Source organism: Charadrius vociferus, unplaced genomic scaffold, assembly GCF_000708025.1.
Source record: "Charadrius vociferus isolate BGI_N301 unplaced genomic scaffold, ASM70802v2 scaffold332, whole genome shotgun sequence".
Taxonomy (NCBI): Eukaryota; Metazoa; Chordata; class Aves; order Charadriiformes; family Charadriidae; genus Charadrius; species Charadrius vociferus.
The window spans coordinates 440,287-450,964 of record NW_009647418.1 but is presented as its reverse complement, the minus strand read 5'-3'; the positions used below and the strand labels follow the sequence as shown (position 1 = coordinate 450,964).

At 39.9% G+C, this 10,678-nt stretch overlaps 1 protein-coding gene across 1 annotated transcript in view; it reads left to right on the top strand.

Annotated features, from left to right (window-relative positions):
- TMEM132C (transmembrane protein 132C) overlaps positions 1-10,678 on the top strand; it is a 165,629-nt gene that overhangs the window by 101,127 nt on the left and 53,824 nt on the right. Inside the window, exon 4 of the mRNA XM_009880328.1 lies at positions 9,530-9,713. Coding sequence (XP_009878630.1) covers positions 9,530-9,713 — 184 coding nt within the window. The remainder of the gene's footprint in view (positions 1-9,529; positions 9,714-10,678) is intronic.

Here is a 10,678-nt window from a genome sequence, read left to right as displayed (position 1 = left end):
TCCTGCTGCAGACTGCTCCCAAGTGAAGCTTGCAAAAATATATTGACTTTCTAGAAAGAAAACTACTTCTCCACCTTCCCCAGGCTGATATGCTCTAGCTCTAGATTGTACACAGTGTTATTCAATTCCCTGCAGCTTCTAGGCCGAGGGACTCCGCACAAACTGAGTTTGCTCTGTGATGAAATTGCAGCTGTTGAGCTTATTTCTCAAAGGACGCAGCTCATTTCAAGATCCTTTACTCTCTCTTCAGGCAGCTTCACAGACACCTAAAAAAGCTCTTCAGCTAAATTGGAGGTCTCTTCAGATAGCTGCCACCAAGCAGTTGTTGATCGTTGCTTCTGATCTGAAAAATTCTTTTACCTTCTTTGTGCACTTGAACTTGAGAAGCTGCAATTGTGCCCAAATGGAATGTAGGGGAGAGCATGGGGCTGTCACCCACAAGCTTGACTTTTCATTGCCCCATGAGCTTTTTTCATTGCCAGCAAGTTTGAAAAACTACTTTATTTCACCTTTGGGTTATTTCCTTCATTGTTTCACCATAATATTCAATACTTAATTCCAGGTTTTTTTCCTTTACTATGCCATTAAATGTGTGCTTTCATCACATCCATTACCTGTATGAAATGCAGCTATTTTATCAACTTTTCACGCCTGGTGAATGGCTAGCTGTCTAAGTGTTTGTCCAGTAGGTAAGTGCAGCTGCTCTATTGAAAAGGAATGGGCATCTTTATGCACAAACATTTTTGGAGTTTCAAGCCTAGCCCAAAAGCAGATATGCTAGCAGAGCTGTAGAAAAACCCCACAGTAAAAACTATAGGAACTGGAACCTGAAGACACCTGACTTGTAAATTAGATGTGCATATCACACATCTGATTTACATATGCAGTTACATATAAACGCCATTTGTCTTGCAACCTTATTCATAACGCAGTTTCATCTTCAGTTTGTTTCAAAACAGGTGCAAATGCCTGATACACCTACATCTACAGGAGCGATACCTGGAGGGATGTTATGCATAGCAATCAGCAGTTGGGCTGCTTCCCTTTCTTTCATCAGTGTGTCATTTGAGGTCATAATAGACCACGGGTGTCTGGTACAGTTCAGTAGTAGTAATCAGGTATTAAAGAAATCAACTGGTCGTGTCAACAGCAACTGACACAACTTCACTGGAAGGGGTAGCCTGTTTGGGGCTATTCCAGTAACCAAACCCTCCTACATCTCTGTGCCATTTTTGATCATATTTTCAAAATATCATTGCTAATTGTGGGTACTTTGATTTTTTTATATCCCCCCAGAGAACACTAGTTTGGCACCTGGGGGTGCGTGCTAAAGAGATTGGTAACCTGTCTCTTGAGTCATGCTGCATTGTAGTTTCTGCAAGTAGGGCTTGGTGGGAATGACAGGCACGAGTGGGGGCTGAAAGAAGAGGCTGAGTCCGTCCAACTCATAAATGGATTTAGTAAATGGAGTACCTTGTTCTGTATCAATTCCAGGGGTACCTTTGCTTATAAATCGAATAAAACAGACATGCAAGATATTTGTAATCAGAAAATCCATTATGTAGGCTGCTTTTTCAAAGGTGTTCTCCTGTCTCTGAATACGTTTCATTGGCTGCTCCCAAACTACTAAAGAAAGCAATTAAAAGTGAATGATAAAAAATGCTTTTGTATATTTGATCTCATCATGCTGCTTTTAGCAGGCTGAAAGAGCGACGTAATCTAATGCTGGTGATCAGAATGATTCTGACTTCCTTTCTCCATTTGAAAGCGCTGTGTTTGGAGTGAATCTCTCTGAAAATCTCTGCCCAGGGTCTCTTTTCCAGTGATGCCCCTTGGAAGATTTTTAGTGCTTATACATTTGCTGTCTCCAAAAGAGGGAAATACTGCTTACTTACAGTGATTCTGGAGAGATTCCAGCGCTGAATGAATACTAAATAGAAAATGTCCTTCTCAGAGGCAGGAAGAGATGATGAATCACTGTGAAAGCTTATTTCTTGACCAATCTGCCTATGTATTTTGGTATCTGAAATTATAATGAAGACATTAGCAGACTAATATCTTACGCAAACTGAATGGAAAATGTAATAAAGGTGGGAGATGATGATAGCTCAGTACTGGGATTTGCACGTAGTCTTTATACGGTGGCACCAGTCTGAGGCAGAGGGTCACATGCCTGCTTCCTTTGGGAAAAGGGAAAAATCAATCTCATCTACCTTGTGCCTGGATGTGATGTAGTATCAGAGAAGACTAATGAGCCTGCTATCTTGACTGCGGTGTTTATGGGTGATTAGTGACTCTCAAAAAACGCTCTGCATAGAAGGAAGAAATCGGCGAGTTATTGTGAACCCTAGTCAGGTCTCCCTCCTTTCGGGACTGTCTCGTTCAGCTTTCTGCCTGTCCAAGAGAGGAGCATTTCTGGTTTTCTGTACTCTAATTAGCAACATGACTTTTGTTGTTTGTTCTAGGATAGCAGTTAACATCACTGAGATTAGCATCTGTGGGCAAGGCTTGTGCAGAGAAGTCAGATAGACACCCATAGTCTTGAATTTTTTTTGAGACTACAAGAAAACATCATTCACCTTGTTCAACTGGGAAATAAAGGCACAGAAAGATCACACCCCAGGCTCTCTACCTTATGCCACCCAGACAACGCATATTTCATCAGCTAAGAATTTCCCTTGCAAATGGGACCTCTCGGCATAATGCAGCAGTTAAACCATGAGTGGTCTTCTGCCTCTTTCCTACGTGGCATGTGGTTGAACCCAGCTGAGATCCTGAGCTGAGGACCAACATGACAAAGGTACCGTATTCAGGTGCCTAAAGTAGCAGACAGACACCAGAGGTTTTTTAAAGCTCCGTGATGCCTAATTCCTATTGATTTTATTTTAGCTGTAAGGATCTGTATCTTTGTGTCTTGCCTGGGGTCATTAAAGGATGCTGTGGAAGAGCTGGGAAGTGAAATGAGATTTTCTGTCTCAGTCCAATACCTTAATCAAAAAGCTATGTTTTATATCACAGTTTATGACAAGAAAGCTAAGAAACCTTATTAACTAATCTAACTCTCATCTGGACTGTATGAAGAAATCAAGTACAGCATTATATCATCCTTTTGAAGATATACATGTATATTATGTTGCTGAAGAGTTTGCTAAGCTATACCTTGGATATTTTCCTTTGAAGACCTTCATAATACTTTTAATGTGGTAGTTTTCCATGAAATTATGCCCTCCCTATCTGTTAATTGCCAAAATAGATGATCCTTTTCTTTCATCTCTGCTGGTTTTTATCGTTTAAAGATGAAAGCTAGGCTAATATTGCAAAATAAGAAATTTAAACTGCATTTTGTCTCCAGCAGTTGGCATTCTTCTCTAATTACCACATCCTTTCCACAGTTTTTCAAAAGGATTGCCTTTGTAACGGCTCTTATTAAGGACCTGCTGAAAGAAATTTATATTAAACATTTCTACTCCATTTGATCAAGTCTTTCAGAAAGGAAATGGGTGGCTCAAGGTCCCAGTGGTGGATATTACAGCATTTAGCTCATAGGTGTCTGATTCAAAGCAACCTGGGTTGTTAATGACCCACCCTTTGTTAGCATTGAGTGCTGACTAGGTAAGCGAATTGATGTGCAAAGAGCTGCCCACATAATTTAATCATCTTTAAAGTCATCATCAGTCACACTTTCAGATCAGGTTCTAATCTCTGTGTTTTGTCAATTTTTCTTAAATTGCCATGATTCATCCTGATCGCAGGGTGTGCCCATTGAAGATGGCCCAGTTCTCAAAATGTGGTTAGGAAGAAGTGCAGGAGGAGCAGGAAAACTGAAAATAGCAGGAATAGAGGAACATATGTCCTGTACCCTATTATTGCCTTTTCTAAGATGGGAAGAGGCATTGGTATATACTTCTAAGTGGGTTGAAGTACAGATTGTTCTGGGGTGCAGTTTGACCATTGGCTTTTGATGAGAGTTTGTCTCTGTACGTGTAACATACATCAATAAATTAATTTTAGTGAAGAGTAAGATGTACAATCTAACTGAGGGATAATGGGGTTAGTACTCTTTTCTATTTTTGATGTCATTTAGTAAGTGCTGATCTTGCATTAAGATGTCACTGTCAAACTAGATAGCTTAAAGAGGGAGTTGCTAAATTTTCAGCAGGTCGAAGTATTCTTGGATCCCTAGGCACTTTCAGTAAAAATCTGTTGGAATAAAGGATGACTAAAAAATGTTTTTAATCTAGGCTTTTTAAAATTTCTCTTTTGAGAGCCACTGTAATAAATCGAAATTATTGATTTAGCCCATAGCAGTCCTAAGATTCACTCATTTAGTAGTCGAAACTGCTCTATTACTCAGAGCAATAACCCAACACTTTGAAATCTCTCATCAGAGACTCCTGGTCCACACGTGTAGCCAGGCATTCAACAAAGATTTCCGTTTGTTTATGGATCTTACATCAGCTGAGATCTCTGCACTGCTTTTCTTAGTAATTATCTGCCTTCCTTCTCTCACTGCACCCTGTGAAAGGTTTTGCAGCACTGGGCTTGTGGTTCACTATTTCTGGGCTCAGCTGATCCCTGACCATGCGTGGCCAGTACGAGAATTGACGGGTTTAACATCATTCCACCTTTTACTAGACCTCTGCAGAGAAACAGAATCTATTTTGCATTCTAGCATTTGTGGTATTCCCCACATTATGAGTCTATCCATGGGCTTATGTGTGGGTTGTGTATACGTGATACCATGTTTTACATCTCCTATGTTGAAGAGAGGGTTAAGTACAGCTTTTGATACAGCCAGTCCTGGGTATCCACATAAGAAAAACCTCCTTCCAAGGGTATATATTCCTCAGGGTGCTGAAGGTTTGAATGATCAATAAATAGTTGCAAAGGAATGCTTAATATTGTACTCAAAAATATTCTAAAATCAAAAATCCTGGTTAAATTAACACTAGCTGATATCAAAAGTGTGTGTTCTGTCCATATAGTTGGCAAGAGGTGGTGAGTTGCGTGGCAGTTTCTCCCTATGTCACTTCTGGTTTGGCTTTTATGCATTTTTTATTATCTTTCCATTAACAGAATATTTCTGTTCCACCTTCTTTTTCTAAAACTGTGGTCCTCAGAAGCATTCACACAGCTCTGCAGCAATGTTCCTCCTCATTCTCCTGGGGTAGTAATTTACTGCTAGCTTATGCCAGTAGTAAATTACTAACCCCATCACTAACTTGCTGGCTCAGCTGCTGTAACCAGTAAGTAGCACCTAATCATTGCCCATCTGCTCCAGCAAAGGAGAAACCATGGGTTTCGTGCTCCTCACTCCCACCTGTGTGCTCAGACCCAGAGCCGGAGTGGCTGTTTAGCAGATCAAAGGGAGTCCTTACTCCCCTGTGCAAGCGCGTGGTCCAATCTAGCCCTGAATGATTAGCATATTTATAAATTAAAATAAATCCAAGGAGTGAACTGGCCCAGGGGAACTCTCAATCCAATCAAATTAGACTCATATATCCACCCCAGAGCAATTCCTTAGAAGCCCTGCCTTCATGAAGCTTCATTTGTAATCACTACATGCTGTGTACTTCAGAAAAGTTTTATAATTACTTGCTGTTCCGGCTGCTGAGCAGTTCTAAATGTTAGATATTAAGGAATTGCTGTTTCAGTCAGTGAACAAGCTCTGAACATTAAATGTGCTTCATGAGAAGTTTTTTTCTCAGCCATTACACATCTCTGAAGGCATATTTTTTTTTCAAGTGGATGCTTTCCCAGCTGTTGATCATCTCTCTGTTTCTTCTCTATGAAGAGAGAAGGAGGAAACTGATGGTAGTGTGACATTGTATAAAGGCTTTATCGCTATGGAGGGAGATGGGTGCATTACTCACAAATGCAAGCATTGAAATAACTATGCAGGTCATCCTGAAAAAGTGCCAATAAAACCTTTATCTTATATCATGCAGATTTTGGGACATTTTCATATCACATATTTTGCAGAAGAAATGTTTTAGCAATGCTTTACAGAATTCTGTAAAAGAATTTTTGGTATCTCTCCACCACTACAGCTTGGTACTTTGGGAAGAAGCAGCCTATCTTTGTCATGGGTCAGGAAGATATTTGGCTGAAATAGCTCAAGGAGTGGTACCAGGTGCTCGGTGAGAACTGGAAATCCAAATTAAGCAGGTGGTTTTTAGGCAGTGTTGTAAGAGGTGATAGCAGTGATTTCCTTCACAAATAGCTCATCAGTTATCAAAAATATACCTCATACAGAATGATGTTGACATTTGAGATACATACACTGAAGACCATTTAAGACTAGAATCAAGTGCTGTGGTTCCCATTTCCATTGATACCAGAATGATGGTCCAGTGGTTAAAAAGAGATTTGGAAAAACACAGATGGGTTCCTTACCCTGTCCCAGTCTTCCATATGACCTTGTGTGTGTCATATAGCCTCTCCTTCAGTCCTCATGAGCAAAATCAAGATAGCTGTGTCTACAGTGGAATGGAGAAGAGATTTAGGAGTCTATGACCCTCAAGCCCCACTGCAACAGACGGTATATAAATAGAGCTTAGACAGTAAGTCCCTCATTTTAGTCCTAGAAGATCACACAGTGGCAGATGTAACTGTCAGTGACAGAAGAGTGATTCTGATAATTCTGCATTTGGGAGGAAGGAATTCAGTTTATGTCAGACTTGTTTATGGTGGAGTTTAGTGCTTCTCAGAGATACAGGCTGTTGCTTGTGGCTCCAGTGAAGATAATATTGCTGAGAATGCACCTGAGGCAATAGCAGTCAAGTGTGGTTTACATTACAGTTGTGCAGTTTGCCATGTACTTCTCCAGATGTGTATGTGTGTGCATAATAGATGAAAAAATGTTGAAATTTTCTTTGGTTGCAATAATCAAAGTTGTTGAGCATCATGGACTTAAAATATAAAATCCAAAAGATGTTCTAGAGCCCTCTACGTATTATTACGTTGGAATGAAAGAAGAATGCCTTCACATGTAAACCACAGGATATATATACATGTATGAAATATGGAATATAGGAATACTGAGACAGTAATTTAAAATAACTATGTCTACACTGAGAGCTGACTAGTCCTTGCCTGCAATGTGGTCCCTGGAGAACTTCCCAAATGCCTCTGCATGTATGCATGCTGACTGTAGCCAACCTGAACTAAGATTCGTGCTGCAGATGATCTCAGGAATCGTGTAGAAAAGATGTGGTCACCTCATACTGCCCATTTTCGATCATAGGACATCATCACAAGGGTGTGTGGATACCTAGATATGGCCAGCCATAGCACGCTGTGCTCTGTCCACGCTGCAGTTAAGTGTGCCATTAAATGGGATGCCCAAAGATTTTGTTCTGAGTATTTCCCCTGGGTAGTTCAAAGCCAGGCTCGAGTGTGTGCCGCAGGTAAACAGTATGGACAGCTCCTGAGCAGACCACCAGACACCTCTTAGAAATTGTCTGAAGGACCAGAGAAAATTAGGTGTTGTGAATGGAGACCTGGAAGCCAGGAGGTGATCAGCCCTCATCTGAGTCAATGCATCAGGAATCTGTGGGCTGGCTGGAAATGAGCTCTTTCCCACCTACAGCTTCCCACCTAGAGCTCTCTGGTCCTACCGGTAGAGTTGTGGGGCTTTTGTTGTAAAGCTACACATTTCATATCTGCTCAGAGGCTATTTAGAGAAGTGTAGACTTCTTGATCAGGAAAACTTTCCTGACGTATATTATCTCTTAGAACAGCTTTGATGTGTGCAAAAATTTATTCTCTATTTAGCGTAAGTGAAAGCACTGAGATAGTCAATCACATGTAAAAACTTTCTCTGTCAGTTACTAAGCATCAGATCTAGAAATGGTGAAAATAATGGCATTTCAGGTGTCATTAATCTCAGGCATAATGGTGCCTTTAACAGCTAAATGAACGCTGTAGTTCAGGTGATTCAGGTATCTTTGCATATAATCATGCTTTCAAATAAATTACAAAGTTCAATCCAGTATGTATTCATTTTGAGATGTCCCAGAAGTGTGTAAACTACAGTTATCGCAGTTGCCTTGTATTTACAAGCTGGAAGATTTATTTAGTAGGAACTCTTCAAATGGGAATAGGCTGGTCTTGAGTTATGAATTGTTAAACCCATCCATCTATCGCATTACTACACAAAATCACTCTTTAAATGCATGGAGGAAGTATACCACTATTGCAAAAGTGTTACAATGTCTCTATTTTGACACAGCAAGAAAACAGCAAGGAAATAAATTTAAAGCATTAGGCAGTATTAAGACTTTTCAGAGTAAGCCATCCAAATGAAAACCCATAATCAAAATAATAATTATCAGGGGAACGCAATTGCTTTCAAAGTAATCATGCAAAGTAAAGCACAGAATATGTCTTAAGTAATAAAAAACGGTGATTTCTGTTCAGAGGTAAAAAGAAAGTCTAGCACTTGAGAATTTAAGTGCTTTGTACATGATCGGTTCTTGATGGATTTTCACAGAAATGGGACTTTGTGTATTGTACATAAAAAAAGAGGAAAAATTGAAGCTGTTATGTGATGAATGCATCCAAAGGTGTGATGAAGCTGGGATTGGGTTACTGAAGCTAGGAAGATGCCTGTCTTTCTCTTCATTTTAAAATTATTACAGCGTAGGGTTAGGTTGAAGTAATATTCTGTGAAATACTAAGACTTTCTACACTGTGGAAAGACATTTGGGAAGTTCCAGAAAAGTTACTGTACAATTTCTGATGCAAATAATTTGACTTTTTTTTTTTTTAATTAAACTAGCAGATAGTCTGGCAAATTTCTTTTATATATTCTTTTTTATTTCTGATGTAGTTAAAGAAATTTAATGCAAGGGAAAGAATTTCAGCATGTCTCTTCATATTTGTTATTCAAATTAACTTATACCTTCTGACTTCATGGTATATTTTACCTGCCATTGCTTTGTTCTTTCTATTTGGGTTCGGCTGCCTGGGTTTTTAATTTCCAGAGCGTACCTCTAAGTTTAGACTAATCTTGTCATTTTGCCATTTAATCATGTTAATTTTTATTAATGGCTTCCATGCAGCATGTATGAACTTACGTCGCACTGGGCTTCATTGCTAAGGATTTATGTGATTTTGGTGATGGACACATACAATGAATCTTGTTTTTCTTTTTGGCTACACTAATTCTGGGCTCTTCAGTCTTCATGAGCTGCACTGGACTTAATTTTGGTTGATTGGGGTCAAATCCATCTTGCAGTACGGTTGCAAAATCATAAAAAGCATGTAATGAAATAAGTATATTTTGCTTTCATCAGATACAATATCCTGGATTTTATCCCTCCACATAGGTGTTCATAGTAAAAGCGGCTGACCCATTTTGAATAATTCCAGTTTGTATGCTCTGAAGAAGTTGTAGATTGAAAAAAGCCTTGTGTTATATCTGCATATAAATAGCTGCATTTTCCAGTAGCTAATATGATTCACTTCATTTGCCTTCTTCAGCGAAAGTAATAGTTCTTCCCTTTCCCTGTTTTCCTCTTTTCAGAAGTAACAGTTTATTCAATGAGGTCGTGCAGATGAACTTTGAAATAGCCAGTTTCAGCAGCCTTTCTGGAACGCAGCCCATCACCTGGCAGGTGGAATACCCTCGGAAGGGGACAACAGACATAACCTTGTCTGAAATCTTCATCTGCCAGAAGGATCTTGTTGGAATTGTTCCACTGGCGATGGTAAGAAACTGCTTTTAGCATGTTGCTCCATCCGCTCTGTAGGTGGTCTGAGAAAACGTATACCAGACCTCAAATAGTCTTGCAAAGGAGTGCTCTCTGCCCTGCCTCCCCTTTTTATAGCTGTATAGGACTACTTGCTAAAACCATGCCCTCATTAAATGGTCTGTACACATCACACAATTTCAGTTCTTATAAACTTATCACAAAGGAAAGAGATGCTGCCACTTCAAAAATCTCTCTCAGACTTTAAATCCTGAATTTCGGTCATGTATGGTTCCCTCCAGGCTACCAGTGTTTGGTAACACAAAACCAAGTAGGTTTACCTTCCCGTTTCTAATTGCCATTACGTGGTTTGAATTCATAAGCTGTAGAGCAACTTTAGAGGGCCTCAAGTACCTTCTGCTAAAGCCTAACTTGCTTGGTCCATAGTAGGCTGATACTAATTTCACTGCCTGTTTCCCTAACAGTGTAAGAACCTGTGGTTTCAAGGAAGAAACAGGAATTAATAATAGCTTCAATAATAGATTTAAGAAAAATGGAGTATAGACTTTCATGTAGAAAAATGCCTTGGATTAAGATCTACTGGCTCTGCTCAGGGTTGTAGCACCAGTTGTGGGCTACCTGCCTCCCCGTGAAATCATACCCTTGTTGTCTTTACACGGCTCAGAAGTGTGATTTGTGGAAGCAGTGTCTCCTTCTCTTCCTCTGGCCCAGTGAAGATACAATTGCTTCTACAAAGCAAAGCTGGGACAGTGGGAGCACGGAGACTTAGCAGGTACGGCCCCTCCTGTGAGTGAACAGTCTAGGATTAAACTCCTGCTCCAAGTCAAGCAAACAAGAAATTTCACTGGAGTCTCCGACATCTCAGCTGCACTGTTTTTAGGTAGGCATTTTATTTTCTGTGGGATTTAGGTACTTGCTGAGAACTTTTTCCATGCTTACGGGTGAAGTAGGCACTGAGCATT